Source organism: Lithobates pipiens, unplaced genomic scaffold (genome assembly GCF_037356315.1).
Source record: "Lithobates pipiens isolate NorthernLeopardFrog02 unplaced genomic scaffold, aLitPip1_a1.2 Scaffold_18, whole genome shotgun sequence".
Classification (NCBI taxonomy): Eukaryota; Metazoa; Chordata; class Amphibia; order Anura; family Ranidae; genus Lithobates; species Lithobates pipiens.
The window spans coordinates 390,239,007-390,255,354 of record NW_027507758.1 but is presented as its reverse complement, the minus strand read 5'-3'; the positions used below and the strand labels follow the sequence as shown (position 1 = coordinate 390,255,354).

General features: G+C 43.6%; 1 protein-coding gene across 2 annotated transcripts in view; it reads left to right on the top strand.

The window, feature by feature from the left end:
* Window positions 1-287: 287 nt before the first annotated feature.
* The window catches only part of HMGCLL1 (3-hydroxy-3-methylglutaryl-CoA lyase like 1), a 143,293-nt gene continuing 127,232 nt past the window's right edge, over window positions 288-16,348 (top strand). For both annotated transcript variants that reach the window (XM_077487819.1, XM_077487818.1), the window contains exons 1-2: window positions 288-391; window positions 9,722-9,861. In XM_077487819.1, coding sequence (XP_077343945.1) covers window positions 9,766-9,861 — 96 coding nt within the window. In that variant the 5' untranslated portion in view covers window positions 288-391; window positions 9,722-9,765. The remainder of the gene's footprint in view (window positions 392-9,721; window positions 9,862-16,348) is intronic.

Sequence of the window (16,348 nt, the reverse complement as noted above, 5' to 3'; positions counted from 1 at the left end):
CTATGCATAGAAACCAATCAGCTTCTAACTTCAGCTTGTTCATTTAATCTTTGAATAAAAAAACAAAAAACCTGGAAGCTGATTGATTTCTATGCACGGCTGCACTAGATTTTACACTCTCCAGTTTTAATAAATCAACCCCTATGTGTCATTCTAGATGTATTACATGGAATATTCTAGATGGCCACATTTCTGCTTGAAGTACAGGCACAAGGTAAAATAGCAGCGGCCACGTTGCAGTGTTTCCCTTTTAAATAGCTGTATGTCGATTCTCTTTTAAGATGTAATAGCATCTTCAACTGAGCATGCCTAGAGCACACACAGCATTGAAAAATCTATACAGACAACCTGATGATGTAAAACGTACAGCATGCAGCACTGTTTATCGTGGGTAAGATTAGAACAAATATTTAGGGCAGCATCTTATTTACTGCATGCAGTCAACATTTTATGTGTGAAAGCTGTATAAAACATTTCAATTTACTAATGAGGGGATTGAAAATGATTGTATTTGTGTTTATGCATTGTGGCCTTTGGAAACCACTGCAAAAGGTATGCAGAATATATCAGGGATGTAGATGACAGTGAACTTTCAGATGCTTGCTGAGCAGGAAAATGACGCAGTAAAATTAGAAAGACATCTTATTTAGCAAGTAGATTTCAAGGGAGCAATTAACATTTCATAGCAGATAGCAGACACGTCTTTGTCGGTTACTCACAAACTCATTATTTCCTTATCATTTGTCATTGTTATAGTTGTAATATTCTTACCTCTACATTTAGCATTATATTTTTACAGTTGTGCTTCATACAGTGTGTATGTGTACTATATATATATATATATATGTATACGTATGTGTATATTATACACAGTACCATGCAAGCGTTTTAGGCAGGGATGAAGAAATGCTGTGAAGTAAGAGTGCTTTCAAAAATATATATTTTTTTAAGTGTTTATTTTTATCAATTTATAAAATGCAGAGTGAGAGATGAGGAAAAATCTAAATCAAATCAATAGTTGGTGTGACTACCCTTTGGCTTCAAACCAGCATAAATTCTTACATTTGCAAAAAGTCAGGGATTTTGTAGGGTTAGAGTCAAGTGTATGATTAACCAATTATACCAATATAACAATTATACCAAGCAGGTACTAATGATCATAAATTTCATATGTAGGTTGAAACATAGTCTTTAAAGAGGAAGTAAACCCTGATGAGTTTACTTCCTCTTTCATTCCCTGCAAAGATAAAGCATAATGGACTACTATGCATCGCATAGTAGTCCATTATGTGTCACTTACCTGACACAGGAGCCAGCGAAGTCACCACTGTCCCCTGTAGTCCGGCGCATTCATCTTGTCGTGGGTCTCGCCGCTCCGCCGCTGTCATTCGGCGAAGCCGCGATGACGTCACTCCCGCGCATGCGCACGGGTGCCGCCACTCGTGGCATATTGCTGTTGACAGCGGCGCGCTCAGTGCGCCTGTGCACCGCTGTCTACGGCGCATGCGCTATAGACAGCGGTGCCTGTCTTTTGGCAAATATCTCCTAAACCACGTAGGTTTAGGAGATATTTCTTGGACCTACAAGTAAGCCTTAATCTAGGCTTACCTGTAGGTCAAAGTGTGTTGTAAGTGTTTACAACCACTTTAACTGCAACAGAAACAGGCTTAAAACTGAGTGAAGAACAGCCAAAGGTGAGGTTGTGGAAGATTAATGTCAGAAATCATAAACCATGGTGTAGCGGATGACATTTGGGATCAAATGTCATACGCATGTAAATTTAGTTTTTGTCCTCAGAACAATAAAGGTTCTGAGGGTTAATTGTGTAGGTAGGCCTTAACACCAGTCTGGTGTTTGAGAGTTCTGCCTGGTCATGTGAACGGTGAGGTGCACATGACAGGGTAGAACCAGGTCTGTTTGGATGTTTAGGTATCAGCCTTCTCTGAGCCAATCAGTGGGAGTTCCGGGGCCCACTGAGGAGTCTGGGAAAGGGTACTTAAGGGGGTGTGGGTCACATGTTCGGGGTTCCGGAGTTGTCCGTGAGACCCATGTGGTCTGGTCTGGTACCAGGACTGGGGTAGCCCCGTGAGGGGTCCCGGTCACGGGTTGTTCGACACCCCGCAACATGGTCCTGTCAGTGGCCCCTGATAGACATGCTTGGTCTGGGGTAGGGATCCGTCCGTTCCCGAGTCTCGGAACCTGCTGGTCCGAGGCGCAGTAACTGAGGGAGGATTCAAAGTGTCCGGGTGTGCTCTCGGCTTGGAGGGACACCACAGCTCGTGGAAGTGACTGAGGAAGGACTCTTCGGAGGAGGGCTGGCAAGTAACATCCTGAGAAGTGCCTGGTTACTGAGCTGAGACAGATATTGACAAATTCACACATTTCCAGTACCATTGAGGAGACGGGAAACGTTCCAGGTACAGAGGAAAAAGGTTCCTATTCACCCTTAGTTGATTGTTCAAGTTTGAGTCAACGTGCTGACTGCCCTGATCTCTGGCTAGAGATTTGTTCAGCCTTGAAGTACCCAGCTCTGAGTGGCTACTCTCTGGGTGGAAATAGAAACTTTTCTAGACCTGCAGGTTAAAGGTGCCTGAGTTCTTCACCCGTGCCCTCTGTTCCCTAAGAGACTATGTTAATTGAGAGTTCTTACTGCAAAATAAAACCTTTTAAAGAGGACTTCATCTGTGTCAGTGTTCAAGTCGTTGGGTATCAACCCTGGGAACCCCTAGAAGTGGAAGAGCAGGCCAAGAGAAGGTAACTGGTAAGCCCATGAACTCAAGGCTGCTCTGCAACAGGTTATGGCTGCTACAATGGCAAGACTGAGCACAGCAACAAGACACAAGGTAGTTATACTAAATCAGCAAGGTCTCTCCCAGGTAAAGGCACTGGGCTTTCAAGATGTGCTGTTCAAGCTCTTTTGAAGAAGCACAAAGTAATGGGCGATGTTGAGCACCGAAGACATAGTGGTTGGCCAAAGAAAGTTAATGCAACAGATGAAAGACACATCATGCTTCCCTTCAGCATCAGAAGATGTCCAGCAGTGCCATCAACACATAAGTGGAGGAAAACCAGTGAGACCCAGGTACACCCATTTACTGTCCAGAGAAGTCTGGCCAGAAATGGTCTTCATGGAAGAATTGTGGCCAAAAAGCCATACCTCTAATGTGGAAAAAAAGCTAAGCGACTCAACTGTGCACAAAAACATTGAAACTGGGGAGCAAAAAAATAGCAGCAAGTGCTGTGGACTGATGAGTCAAAAATTGAAATATTTGACAGTAGCAAAAGGCAGTTTGTTTGCGAAGGGCTGAAGAGCGGTTTAATAATGAGTGTCTGCAGGCAACAGTGATGCATGGTGCAGGTTCCTTGCAAATTTTGGGCTACATTTCTGCGAATGGAATTGGAGATTAGGTCAGGATCAATGTCAATCAATCAAAAGTGTCCTCAATGCTGAGAAGTACAGGCAGATACTTATCCATCATGCCATACTACTATGGAGGCCTGTTATTGGCCCAATTTATTCTGCATCAAGACAATGACACTAAACATACAGCCAATGTCATTTAGAACTATATTCAGCATAAAGAAGCCCACAGAGCCCTGATTTCAACATCAGCAAGTCTGTCTTGGATTACTTGAAGAGACAGAGGGATTTTAAGCAGCCTACATCCACAGAAGATCTGTGGTTAGTTCTCCAAGATGTTTGGAACAACCTACCTGCTGCGATCCGCCAAAAACTGTGTGCAAGTGCATCTAGAAAAAATTACAGGCATACCCCACTTTTAAGTACACAATGGGGTTTATTTACTAAAGCTGGAAATTGCAAAATCAGGCTCACTTCTGCATATAAACCAATGAGCTTCCAGGTTTTATTGCCAAAGCTTAACCCCCCTGACGGTTTTCCCGAGTCTGACTCGGGGTGGATTTTTCATACCAAAAGCGGTATCCCCGAGTCAGACTCGGGACTGCATCGCTGGATCCAGGAGGAGGAATACTCACCTTCTCCCTCGGATCCAGCGTCGCCTCCCCGCTGTACGAGCGAGCCGTGTCTCGCTCGATCTATCACATCGGCGATCTCCGTGCCCTGCGAGCGTTGCGACGCACGGGGACGGAGATCGGCGCCAAATTCAAAAAGTGAAACACACAGTAAACATACAGCATAATGTAATCTTACAGATTACATTGCTGTATGTAAACATTTCACATCCCCGTTGTCCCTAGTGGTCTGTCCAGTGTCCTGCATGCAGTTTTATATAATAAAAGCTGTTCTTTATACCTGGAAACTGGAGATTGTCCATAGCAACCAAAACTGTCACTGTACATCAAAAATGATTTTAGAGCAGCTAGAAAACAGCGATAATAAATTAGAATCACTCGCAGAATTGAGCGATAGCGATTTGTGGGGAGATTCGTCATCAAATACTGAAAAGTAATGACAGTGACAATTCTGCAACTGAGCAAATTTCAGTGTTTTTGATGTGATTACATTATTGAATAATTTTTATTATTGTTATATTATTATTTGGTACAATTATTTATAATTATTTCTTATATTATAATTTATGATTTAATTTTTCAAACTTTATCATACCCGGGATGTCTGCTAGACTCTGGTTTGGACAGATTTAAGAGAGTTATTCCTAAGAATTGCAGGACTACAATATAAAACGCCAAATTTTCATGCAAAATAATGGTACCGCTTTTAGCACCTAAAATCCGAAATAATGGTACCGCCAGGGAGGTTAATTGAACAAGTTGGGGTTAGAAGCTCGTTGGCTTCTATGCAGAAGTGAGCCTGATTTTGCACTTTCCAGCTTTAGTAAATAAACCCTGTAGTGTACTTAAAAGTGGGATATGCCTGTATGCTGTTTTTAAAGTGTTACCCAGAATAGTAAAATCTGTATGTATACGCAGCATGCTTATACTCACAGTGGAACTTAAGGGGTTAATCCTTTGCATTGTGTAAAAAGGCTGTTTTATCCTGTATGCATAGATCCTCCCCCTCCAGCACTGTCTATCTGGGGAAAGCCAGCTAACACAGGCAGAGTAGCTGACCTGCACATGCTCAGATGTGTCTTTTATGCTGGAGAGAATAATTACTTGTTCTCAGAGATAGCCAGGTCACCTGATATTGACATCACACATGTGGGCATTATACAGGCTGTAGTGGGAGACTCCTGCTACCTGAATTCTCAGGACTGGAAAAACCGTGAAGTGTATCAATGACTGTGGTATACAGATCAGCTAAAAAGGTATATAGCGGCAATATTTTAATGTAAACAGATTTATAAGCCGTGGGCACTGTGGGGGGGTGGGGGCTGGACAGATGATTTTTTTTCATGTTACTGGGTTTAGTAACACTTTAAAGTGGTTGTAAACCCTTACAAACCACGTTGACCTACAGGTAAGCCTAGATTAAGGCTTACCTGTAGGTCCAAGAAATTTCTCCTAAACCAACACGGTGTAGGAGATATTTACAAAAATACAGTGACAGCTGTCTACGGCGCATGCGCTGTAGACAGCGGCACGCAGGCGCACTCTCGCCGTTAGCAGCATGTCGCTGCTAATGGCGATATGCCGTTAGTGGCGGCTCTCGTGCGCATGCTAGGGAGTGACGTCATCGATGCTCCGGCGCTGTAAGTGTGCCGAAGCAGCGATACCCGGAAAAAGATGGATGCTCCGGACTACAGGGGGCAGCGTTGACATCGCTTGCTCCTGTGTCAGGTAAGTGACACATAATGGGCTACTATGTGATGCATAGTAGCCCATTATGCTTTACCTTTGCAGGGAGACAAAGAGGAAGTAAACCCATCAGGGCTTACTTCCTCTTTAAGAGTGGTCACACTCTAATTTAAAGGATCACTAAAGATCATTTTGTTTTTTTTAAATAACAAACATGTTATACTTACCTCCACTGTGCAGCTTGTTTTGCACAGAGTGGCCTCAAACCTGTTCTTCTGGGGTGCCTCGACAGCTGTCTTGGCTCCCCCCCGCAAGTACTCAACACCTTCATGCGAGCTCCCTCGCATGGTGTGGAGTGCTTGTGGGCACGCTCCCGTGATACAGCCATAGCGTTCACTGTATCACTCGGCCCCGCCCTCGGTGTGCAGCGTCATTGGTTGTGATTGATGGCAGCGCGAGCCAATGGCTGCACTGTTTTCAATCCATCCACTGTAACCAATCAACGCCATAGAATGCATTAAGGTGAAAAAACTTTTACCTTTACAACCCCTTTAATTTGTATGCCGCTTCTGTTCGTTTACTTTTCATTTTTTTAACTGATAAAAATAAACTTTTTAACACTTCTATCTCAGAAAGCATTCTTAATTTGCAGCATTTTTTCACTCCTGCCTAAAACTTTTGCACAGTAGTGTGTGTGTATGCAAAAACTGTTTCTATTTTAGGTCTCATCCATAGATCATTGTAAAGAAATTTACTAATTAAAGATATAAACATATTTACAGGTATATGGCTGAATGTACAATACACACTGTTGGTTACTGTGGGAATTTTGTTTTCAAAAAAGCATATGAAGGAAAACAGAATGTCTGTCAAAACTACTTTTAACGCAGAACTTCACCCAAAAGGGGATGTTCCACTTTTCCTCCCCCTAAACATTTGGAACATATTTTTTTCTGGGAGGGTACATGGTTTTGGCTCCTCTACTTCCCCCTCAGCCTTCTGGGACATGTCACAGTTCCCAGAAAGCTCTGGGACCAATCGAATTGCGCAGTGCGGCTTACACATGTGCAGCGAGCAGCTGGTTGGGAAGCTGCGAACAATCACAGCCAGCTGTTCACAGTTAGTATGACGGTGCCAGGGATGCCCGGTGAAGAAACTGGGCAGGATATGTCATCGCTGGATCCTGGGGCAGGTGAATATCCTATTATTAAAAGTCAGCAGCTACAGTTTCTGTAGCTGCTGACTTTTAATTTTTGAAAAGATGACTGGACAACAGCTTTAAAAGAAAAGTATGGCCAAAGCTTTTTTGGAGTACACATATTACTGCATTTCTGTGACTTTGATTTAGCTAAAGTCCACTGTTGGCTGATGCCACAGAGCCGCTCCAGATGTATCCCCAACAATAATGTCATAATCCACCCAGATGCATGACTAGGAGCTAGTTCAGCCTCTCAGCGCACTGCTTGGAGACTGAGCCAGCTGCTCCCACCATGTCCTCAGTCTAGTATTCCAGTGAGCGCTGGAGAGACAATGCAGAGAGCTGCTGACTGACCGTCACTGCTCTCTCCTCAGTGAAGACCAAGAACTAAGCGATCAGCGGTCATGTAATCACTCAGTTGTCGTTGGTAAAGCCAGTGGGGGACAGCTGCAGCATCAAACCAATGCTGCAGCCACATAAGTATGTATATGTTTATTTTTTTTACATCCCACATGTCTCTGTTAATTATGGATAGAATAACAAAGGGTAGAGCCTCAGTAAGGTTTTAAATTCCATCTGTTTTGCTGCTGGGAGATCTACCATATTTTCTGTGCTGTCCATCTCCTATACAGGAAGTGAGAGGGGGAAAAAATGTAAAAACAGATTATAGGTCTAATGCCCAGGATTCCTATTCAAAATATTTCTTTGGACAAAACAAAACATATTTTTAATGTTGGTTGTGTGTGTGGTTTTTTTTTTCAACTCTTACTAGTAATGTGTAAAGCTAAATTCCAGCCAATACTTTTTTGGACAGAGTGGGAATGCATAGAACCCCTGTCAGGTATTTACTGTGAAAATTACCATTGCTTCCTGTATCAACATTAGGTAAAATGATTTTTTTTCCAATGGAGGCAAAAGCCAAATGGGGACTTTCTTTCCTGATGACCTCTGCTCCCTCCATTTCTTATGAGACTATTATAAGTTGTCAGGGAGATTACATGCTAGGGTGAACGTTTTTTTAAAGAGTTTCAGGGCAAGAATAATAATTAGAGAAAATGTATGGACTGGAATTGAGCTCTAGTTAAAACAAAGGCAGTTATAAATAATGTTGAAGAGGAACTCCAGTAATTTTTGATAAAAAATGACATGTTTTTAAGAAAACAGACACTCATCAGCCTAGGAGTCCAGCTCTGTCTTTCCCAGGGCTGTTTTTTATTTTTGCTGGTCTTTGGATTTTCAGCACCATCAACTTGGCTGTGGAGCCAGTTCCCTACTGTGCATGGGTGAAAACATGTTGCACTGTCAGATAAGTCCCACAGCCTCCTCGGACATGGGATATTTGAGTGGGGCACAGGCTGGCCAAATTTATCTGATTCTTGTCTAGGTGAGAATTGTGAAAGTGGGAGCGACTATATGCTAGAAAAAGGTACCCATTCTCAAAAATAAAAAAAATGCAATGGGTGGAGGGGTCAGACGTTTTAAGTGAAGATCTGCTTTAACCAAAAATATTAATTTAACCTTTCTTATTAAGCTTGGCGGTTAATATCCGTATGAAAATTTTTCAGTCACAGTATCAACCAAGTAAAATTTGTGAAAATGTGAATATTTGAGACAGGCCAAATTTAGACTGCTTCACTAATTTAGTGCTTCCCTATTCAAGAAAAAAAAACATCATTATAAGAAAAAAGACGTACCCTGCCCAAGGTGCTCTGCAGATACTACCATCAATCCCAGGGGAAGCTTGGATCGCGTTTTGTTTGGATATAGAGAACTCTACTTTTCTGGTGTTTTTTAACTTTAATGACCTCACATGTGTCAGTGATATGCCTCAAATGCACATGTGCTGTATCAGAAGATCATCAAACACATGCCTATCCAAGATAATGTTAAAAGTATTCCTTCCCCAACTTTTTATGCTGTAAGAGATGTAAGATATGGTGGCATGGTTCACGTCAGCTAGTTTTATCTCTAAAGCCGCGTACACACGGGCGGATTGTATGGCCTACTTAGTCCGTCATACAATCCGACGGACAGTCCGTCATACTTTCGAATGAATGGACTTGACCACACACGGATGCACAAACAGTCCGTCGAAAGCTTGCGCGATGACGTGTACAGCACGTACGACGGGACTAGAAATAGGAAGTCCAATACACAGCAATGCAACCTTTCGCCGTGTAAATCCTTTCTGAGCATGCGCCATTCTTAGTCCGTCGAACTAGCCTACTGACGAGCGGATTGTCCGCTGAAACCAAAGTATGATGGACAGTATTACGGAAATTCCGAAATACTTAGTACGCCAGACTGCACGCTGAAAAAGTCCGCTGAAGCCCACACACGAGCGGACTGTCCGCTGAAATGTGTTTCGACGGACTAAGTTGGCCATACAGTCTGCCCGTGTGTACGCGGCTTAAGAGATTTCTTCAAAATGTGATAGATATGTTTCCAAATGCAGAAAACTTGACTGGCTTTATATATATATTTAAGAGATAACACTGATTGTAGGGAGTTTCTGATTATCAAAGGGTATGAGGAAGGAATTTTTATCCCGCTTAGAATAAAATGGACCCCTCCAAATGCAGGTTTATATTTTCTGTTTTGTCTTTTGGTTAAACTTCATGGACCTGAAACTTTTTTAAACTAGGTTAACTATGCCAGCTACAAAATGGTGCATTCAAAAATACAGTATGTATGTGATCTATTAATGAAGAGCTGAAAAATAATATCAAAATGTTGTAGACCATGAACAACAATTGTAGTCAATGCAATTATGCATATTATATGTGTAAACAAATAAATGAACATTCTAGCGTTCTAAGTTAAAATTTTGTTGTTCCATTTCAGTTTTTTACAAATTGGTGGCCAGAAAGCCTGACATTTTTTGCCTGATGGGTAACGTACCAACAGCAGTAAAGCACTGCCTAAGTTACCAACACCTCTTAAAAGAGCAGATATGGACTGGAGATGTAACCATACCTGAACAGGTACTGACATTGTATAACTTTTTTATTGTTTTTCACATAACCATTAAATTGCTAATGATATATGAGTGTTGCATTTATAAACCCAATTTCAAGCCCACCTTCCCTCCACTCCTCCCCCTCCCATCATATATGCTCCATCATCATCAGCAATGCTCAGGACCTATAATGATCATTACATCAAGCAGCCTGGGGTCAGTGTCCTCTATTGCAATTCTTTTTTTTTTGGAAATATGCCATTTACATTATATTGCATTTTTAATACTGCATATCACATTAACCATCTGCACTCCTAATTCAATTCAATATGTTGAATATTCAATATCATATATTCCTCTGCTGCTGTCCTTAAATGGTAGCAGTATATAAAGCATATTTTACAAATAAAAAACTTTTTTTATTTTACTTGGTAAACTATGCTGAATATACTAAAAAGCAAATCTAAAATTCACCTCTGGACCCCTTTATATTACACAGCACTGTGCACCTCAGGACACCTTTACATTACACAACACCCTGCACCTCAGGACACCTTTACATTCCAAAACCCTCTGCACCTCCTGGACCCCTTTACATTACACAGCACCCTGCACCTCTGGACCCCTTTACATTACACAACCCCCTGAACCTCAGGACCCCTTTACATTACACAACCCCCTGCACTTCAGGACCCCTTTACATTACACAGCACCCTGAAGCCTTTGGGTTCACACTGGTGTCCAGGGGTTTGTCGCAGTGCTGGGGTATATGCAGTTTTTCTGCATATAATCCTCATTTTCAGCTGCAGTCCCACAGACGTCTATTAGCTTGCATAATTTTACTGTGTTTTCTGAAAGATTCAGTATAGAGGACATTTGGTGCGCTTTCAGAAAATAGTGCAAAAATGTGTAACCTAATAGAAGTCTAGTGGGACTGTAGTGAAAATTGAGGCAACTGAACCACAGTGCATCAGTGTGAACCCACTTCAGTCCTGGTTCACATATATGCGATGCAGGAATCGGCGAGATTCCAGTGCAGATTCCTGCATTGCATGTTGCTTGTTGGCTGTTCATGCTGCCCTTTGCAAGTTGCTATGGGTGTCAATGTAAAATGAATGACATCCCCAGATCGGTTTGCAAATTGCAATGAGAACTGTGAAATGGTGCAGGAATCGGATTGCATAGGTGTAGACACCCATCCAATCCAATTCCAGTGCAGACCAAAAAAAGGGTCCCTCACCATTTTGGTGCAAATGCGATTTCAGCCATACATTTTGTATGGCTGAATTTGCATCGCACAGACATTGCATGTGATTTGCACAGCAATTCGGTGCGAATCACATGCAATGTCTATGAACACACTAGTGTAAACCCTGGTAAAGGAACATGATTGGAATATGATGGGAATATGATGGGAACATGATGGAAAGACTCTGGAGGACAACAGAGGAAAGAGGGGGAGTGAATGAGATTTGGGAGAGAGAGGGCAGAGTCTGGACACAGAGACAGTGCCGATAACGTACTTGGATGTTCTTTTTAAATGTTCCGCCCCCATATTCCTTTCAGACGCAGCACAGCTCAGCACACGGGCTGCACGGAGCATAGATGGGACATGCAGGGGAGAGAGGGGGGCAGAGCTAATGCAGACTCTTCCATCTCTGTGGAGGGAGGGGGGAGTTGTACTGTCTCACTAGGCTGTTAGAATTTAACAGAGAGTGAGAGCATTGTGACAATGGGTCAGTCTGCCTGAGGTCTCCCTGCTCAGCATGTCACATCGGCTGCACTACCAAGCCTGTCCCACTCTTACTGTTTCATATAGGGGAGCCGCCTGACACCCCCCCAATGTGTGGCACCTGGGGCGGACTGCACCCTCCGCCCCCTAGTTAGTACGCCACTGCTCCTTTTGTTGGTCTCACAAATATTTCTATGGCATGACAGGCATCTTAATGGAATGATTTTAGTTAATTAACCACTTCAATACCAGGCACTTTCGCCCTTTCCTGCTCAGGACAATTTTCAGCTTTCAGCACTGTCACTCTTTGAATGACAATTGTGCGGTCATGTAACACTGTACCCAAACCAATTTTTTATAATTTTTTCCCACAAATAGAGCTTTCTTTTGGTAATATTTTATCACCTCTGGGGTTTTTATTTTTTTCTAAACAAATTAAAAAAGACTGCAATTTTTTGGAAAAAAAAGGTTTTCCTAGTTTCTGTCATAAAACGTTGTTTTCTCCTTCACTGACAGGTGCTGATGAGGCGGCACTGATGAGGTGGCACTCATGCACACTGATGAGTTGGCACTCATGCACACTGATGAGTTGGCACTCATGCACACTGATGAGTTGACACTGATAAGGTGGCACTCATGGGCACTGATGAGGAGGCACTGATATATAGAATTGATGGCACTGATAGGCGGCACTGATATGCTGCACGGATAGGCATTGATAGGTGGCACTGATTGGCACTGACAGGTGGCACTAATGGGCACTGATTGGCAGCACTGATTGGCACTGAAACATGGCACCGATGCACACTAATATATAGTAGACATGTGCATTTGTTTTTGTCCGAATGCATTTTGGTCCGAATTTCAGGTATTTTCGTTATCGTTTTGACAAACGATAACAAAAGCACAGAACTTGAAAAACTAAAGATCCGACATAAATAAATGCTTTATTTTCGTTTTCGTTTTGACAGAGTTCGATACAGATAGGAGATTTGACGTGACTTTGACAATAACAATCTGTGTTTATTGAACTTGTATCATAACAGTCCATTCACACAGGGGCAACACGACTTCCAGCACGACTTTGGGAGGTAACCTGGACACGACTTGAGTGTGAATCACAGCCTAACTTACAACACGACTTTAATGTAAAAAAAAAACGGCATGGGATCCCCTTCAAGAGCATACCAGGCCCTTCAGCTCTGGTATGGATATTAAGGGGAACCCCACGCCAAAAAAAAAAATGGCGTGGGGGTCCCCCTCAAAATCCATACCAGACCCTTCAGGTCTGGCATGGATTTTAAGGGGAACCCCGTGGCAAAAAAATGGCGTGGGGTCCCCCTCAAAATCCATACCAGACCCTTATCCGAGCACGCAACCTGGCAGGCCGCAGGAAAAGAGGGGGGACGAGAGAGCGGCCCCCCTCCTGAACTGTACCAGGCCACATTCCCTCAACATTGGGAGGAAGCTAAGGGGTCCCCCCAAAGCACCTTGTCCCCATGTTGATGAGGGCATGGGCCTCATCCCCACAACCCTGGCCAGTAGTTGTGGGGGTCTGTGGGTAGGGGGCTTATCGGAATCTGGAACCAGATCCTAGCCTCCCCCCCTGTGTGAAATGGTAAGGGGGTACAAAGGTACCCCTACCATTTCACCAAAAAAGTGACAGAAGTGTTAAAAATGACAGGAGATGGTTTTTGACAAGTCCTTTAATAAATTCTTCTTTCATCTTCTTTCTATTCTTCTTCCTTCTTCTTTTCTTCATCCTTCGGTTTCTTCATCTTCTTCCTCCAATCCTCTTCTTCCTTCGATCTGCTTCTTCTTGCTCCGGTGTTCTCGTCCAGCATCTTCCTCCACGGCGTCTCTTCCCCGTTCTTGGGCCGCTCCACGCAATGGGAGGCTCCCGCTGTGTGACGCTTCTCTTCTTCTGACAGTTCTTATATAATGGAGGGTGGGGCCACCCAGTGACTCCACCCCCATCTGATGCGTGGAACCGTGCGTCAGAGGGGGCGGAGTCACCGGGTGGCCCTGCCCTCCATTATATAAGGCCTGTCAGAAGAAGAGTGGCCCGAGGACAAAGAAGAGACGCCGTGGAGGAAGATGCCAGACGAGAACACCGGAGCAAGAAGAAGCGGATCGGAGAAAGAAGAGGATTGGAGGGGTACACAATATCTAATACAGTGTGTACAGTTTCTACTAGACTCCTGGTGGTGTACACAGTACACAATACAGTGCAGCCGTAGTACAATTGCTAATACAGTGCAGGCGGTGTACACAGTATCTAATACAGTGTGTATAGTTTCTACTACACATCTGGTGGTGTACACAGTATAAAATACAGTGCAGCCATAATACATTTGCTAATACAGTGCAGGCGGTGTACACAGTATCTAATACAGTGTGTACAGTTTCTACTACACTTCTGGTGGTGTACACAGTACGCAATACAGTGCAGCCTTTAGTACAGTTGCTAATACAGTGAAGGTGATGTACACATTACCTAATACAGTGTGTACAGTTTCTACTACACTTCTGGTGGTGTACACAGTACACAATACAGTGCAGCTGTAGTAAAGTTGCTAATACAGTGCAGGCAGTGTACACAGCATCTAATACAGTGTGTACAGTATCTACACTTCTGGTAGTGTACACAGTACACAATACAGTGCAGCTGTAGTACAGTTGCTAATACAGTGCAGGCGGTGTACACAGTATCTAATAGAGTTTCTATTACACTTCTGGTGGTGTACACAATACACAATACAGTGCAGCTGTAGTACAGTTGCTAATACAATGCAGATGGTGCACACAGTATCTAATACAGTGTGCACAGTTTCTACTAGACTTCTGGTGGTGTACACAGTACGCAATACAGTGCAGCCTTTAGTACAGTTGCTAATACAGTGCAGGCGGTGTACACATTACCTACCTACAAATACAGTGCAGACATTGTACAGTTTCCAATACAGTGCAGGCATTATACACTGTATCTAATACAGTGTTGTACAGTATCTACTACACTGCTGGTGGTGTACACAGTATCCAATACAGTGTGTACAGTTTCTACTACACTTCTGGTGGTGTACACAGTATAAAATACAGTGCAGCCTTTAGTACAGTTGCTAATACAGTGCAGGCGGTGTACACATTACCTAAGGCAGTGTGTACAGTTTCTACTACACTTCTGGTGGTGTACACAGTATAAAATACAGTGCAGCCTTTAGTATAGTTGCTAATACAGTGCAGGCGGTGTACACAAAACCTAAGGCAGTGTGTACAGTTTCTCCTACACTTCTGGTAGCATAAAATACAGTGCAGACATTGTACAGTTTCCAATACAGTGCAGGCATTATACACTGTATCTAATACAGTGTGTACAGTATCTACTACACTGCTGGTGGTGTACACAGTATCTAATACAGTGTAGTGTGGTGTTGTGAAACAATATATATATCATGTCCGGAAGGCCACCAAGGAGAGGCAGACACTCACAGGCCACTATAAGAAGACAAGCAGCCTCTGTGTCTACAGTCAACAGTGCTGGTCGTAGACATGGTGCATCCTCTGCAGGTAGCCGTGGGGCACACGTGTCCTTTTTTTCTGCTGCTGGCTGTGTTATTGAGCCAGAACATGCAGAAGAGTTGGTGTAGTGGATAACAAAGCCGTCCTCATCCTCCCGATCCTTTGTCACCCAGGCTCAGAGTAGTTTGCCTTCCAATGCAGCTGCCAAAGTGGCCTACTCCACTGGCTCCTTGTCCACAGTCACTCCTTCCATAGCCCCACCATCATGCATGGAGGAGTCCCCAGAATTATTTGACCACAGTGTCAGGTACATGCTGCTTGTGGATACGTAGCAATTTTAAGGCTCTGATGTTGGTTCCCAGGTTGAGGAAGGGAGTAACGTGAGCCTAGAGAGAGGGGGTGCCCAAGAAGGACAAGACACTGGCAGTCATGTTCCCTCAGCTGCAGCATACTGCCAAGTTTGCTTCAGTGACGAGGAGGTAGGGGATGATGAGGTCACTGACTGTTCTTGGGTGCCTGAGAGGAGGAGGAGGAGGCACAAATCTAATGAGGCAGGATGTCCTCTAGGGGGAAGCCACCATATTGCATCATACCACAGAGCTCCGCAGGTGCTGGGTTCTGCTGACTACCCGCTAAATTTTAAAAGTTCCTTGGTGTGGGCCTTTTTTTTCGACACGGATCACACCGTTGCTGTTTGCAACCTATGTGTGAAGCGGATCAAGCGTGGCCAGAACAGCAGCCACTTGGGCACCACATGCTTAACCAGACATATGATGACCTGTCATGCAGTCCATAGGCAACAGCACTTGAAAGACCAACATCAAAGAACCTCCAGTCCTCTCAAAAACCTGCACTGAGAGGAATGAAGGTATAGCAATAGGTGTCACAAGTACTTGCAGCCAATCTGCTAGCAGTACACCATCTGATTTTAGCAGGCAAAGTTCCCTATATTTCCCAAATTTCCCTAAATTTCCTGCTGAATCGTAAAAAAGAAATTTGGTCTTGGCCATCCACATGCTCTGCGTCTAAATGCTAGCTTGGCCAAATTGCTAGCAGTGCAACTGCTGCCTTTTCAGCTGATAGGCTCTGGCCCCTTTCATGATCTTGTGAAATGTGCATTACCTCAGTAGCAGGTTCCAAAACGCCATTTCTTTTCACAGAAGGCCATTCTTGCTCTCTACCAGCATGTGGAAGGCAATGTTGTGACCTCATTGGACAGGGTGGTCAGCAGTAAGGTGCATATTACCGCTGACTCAAGGTC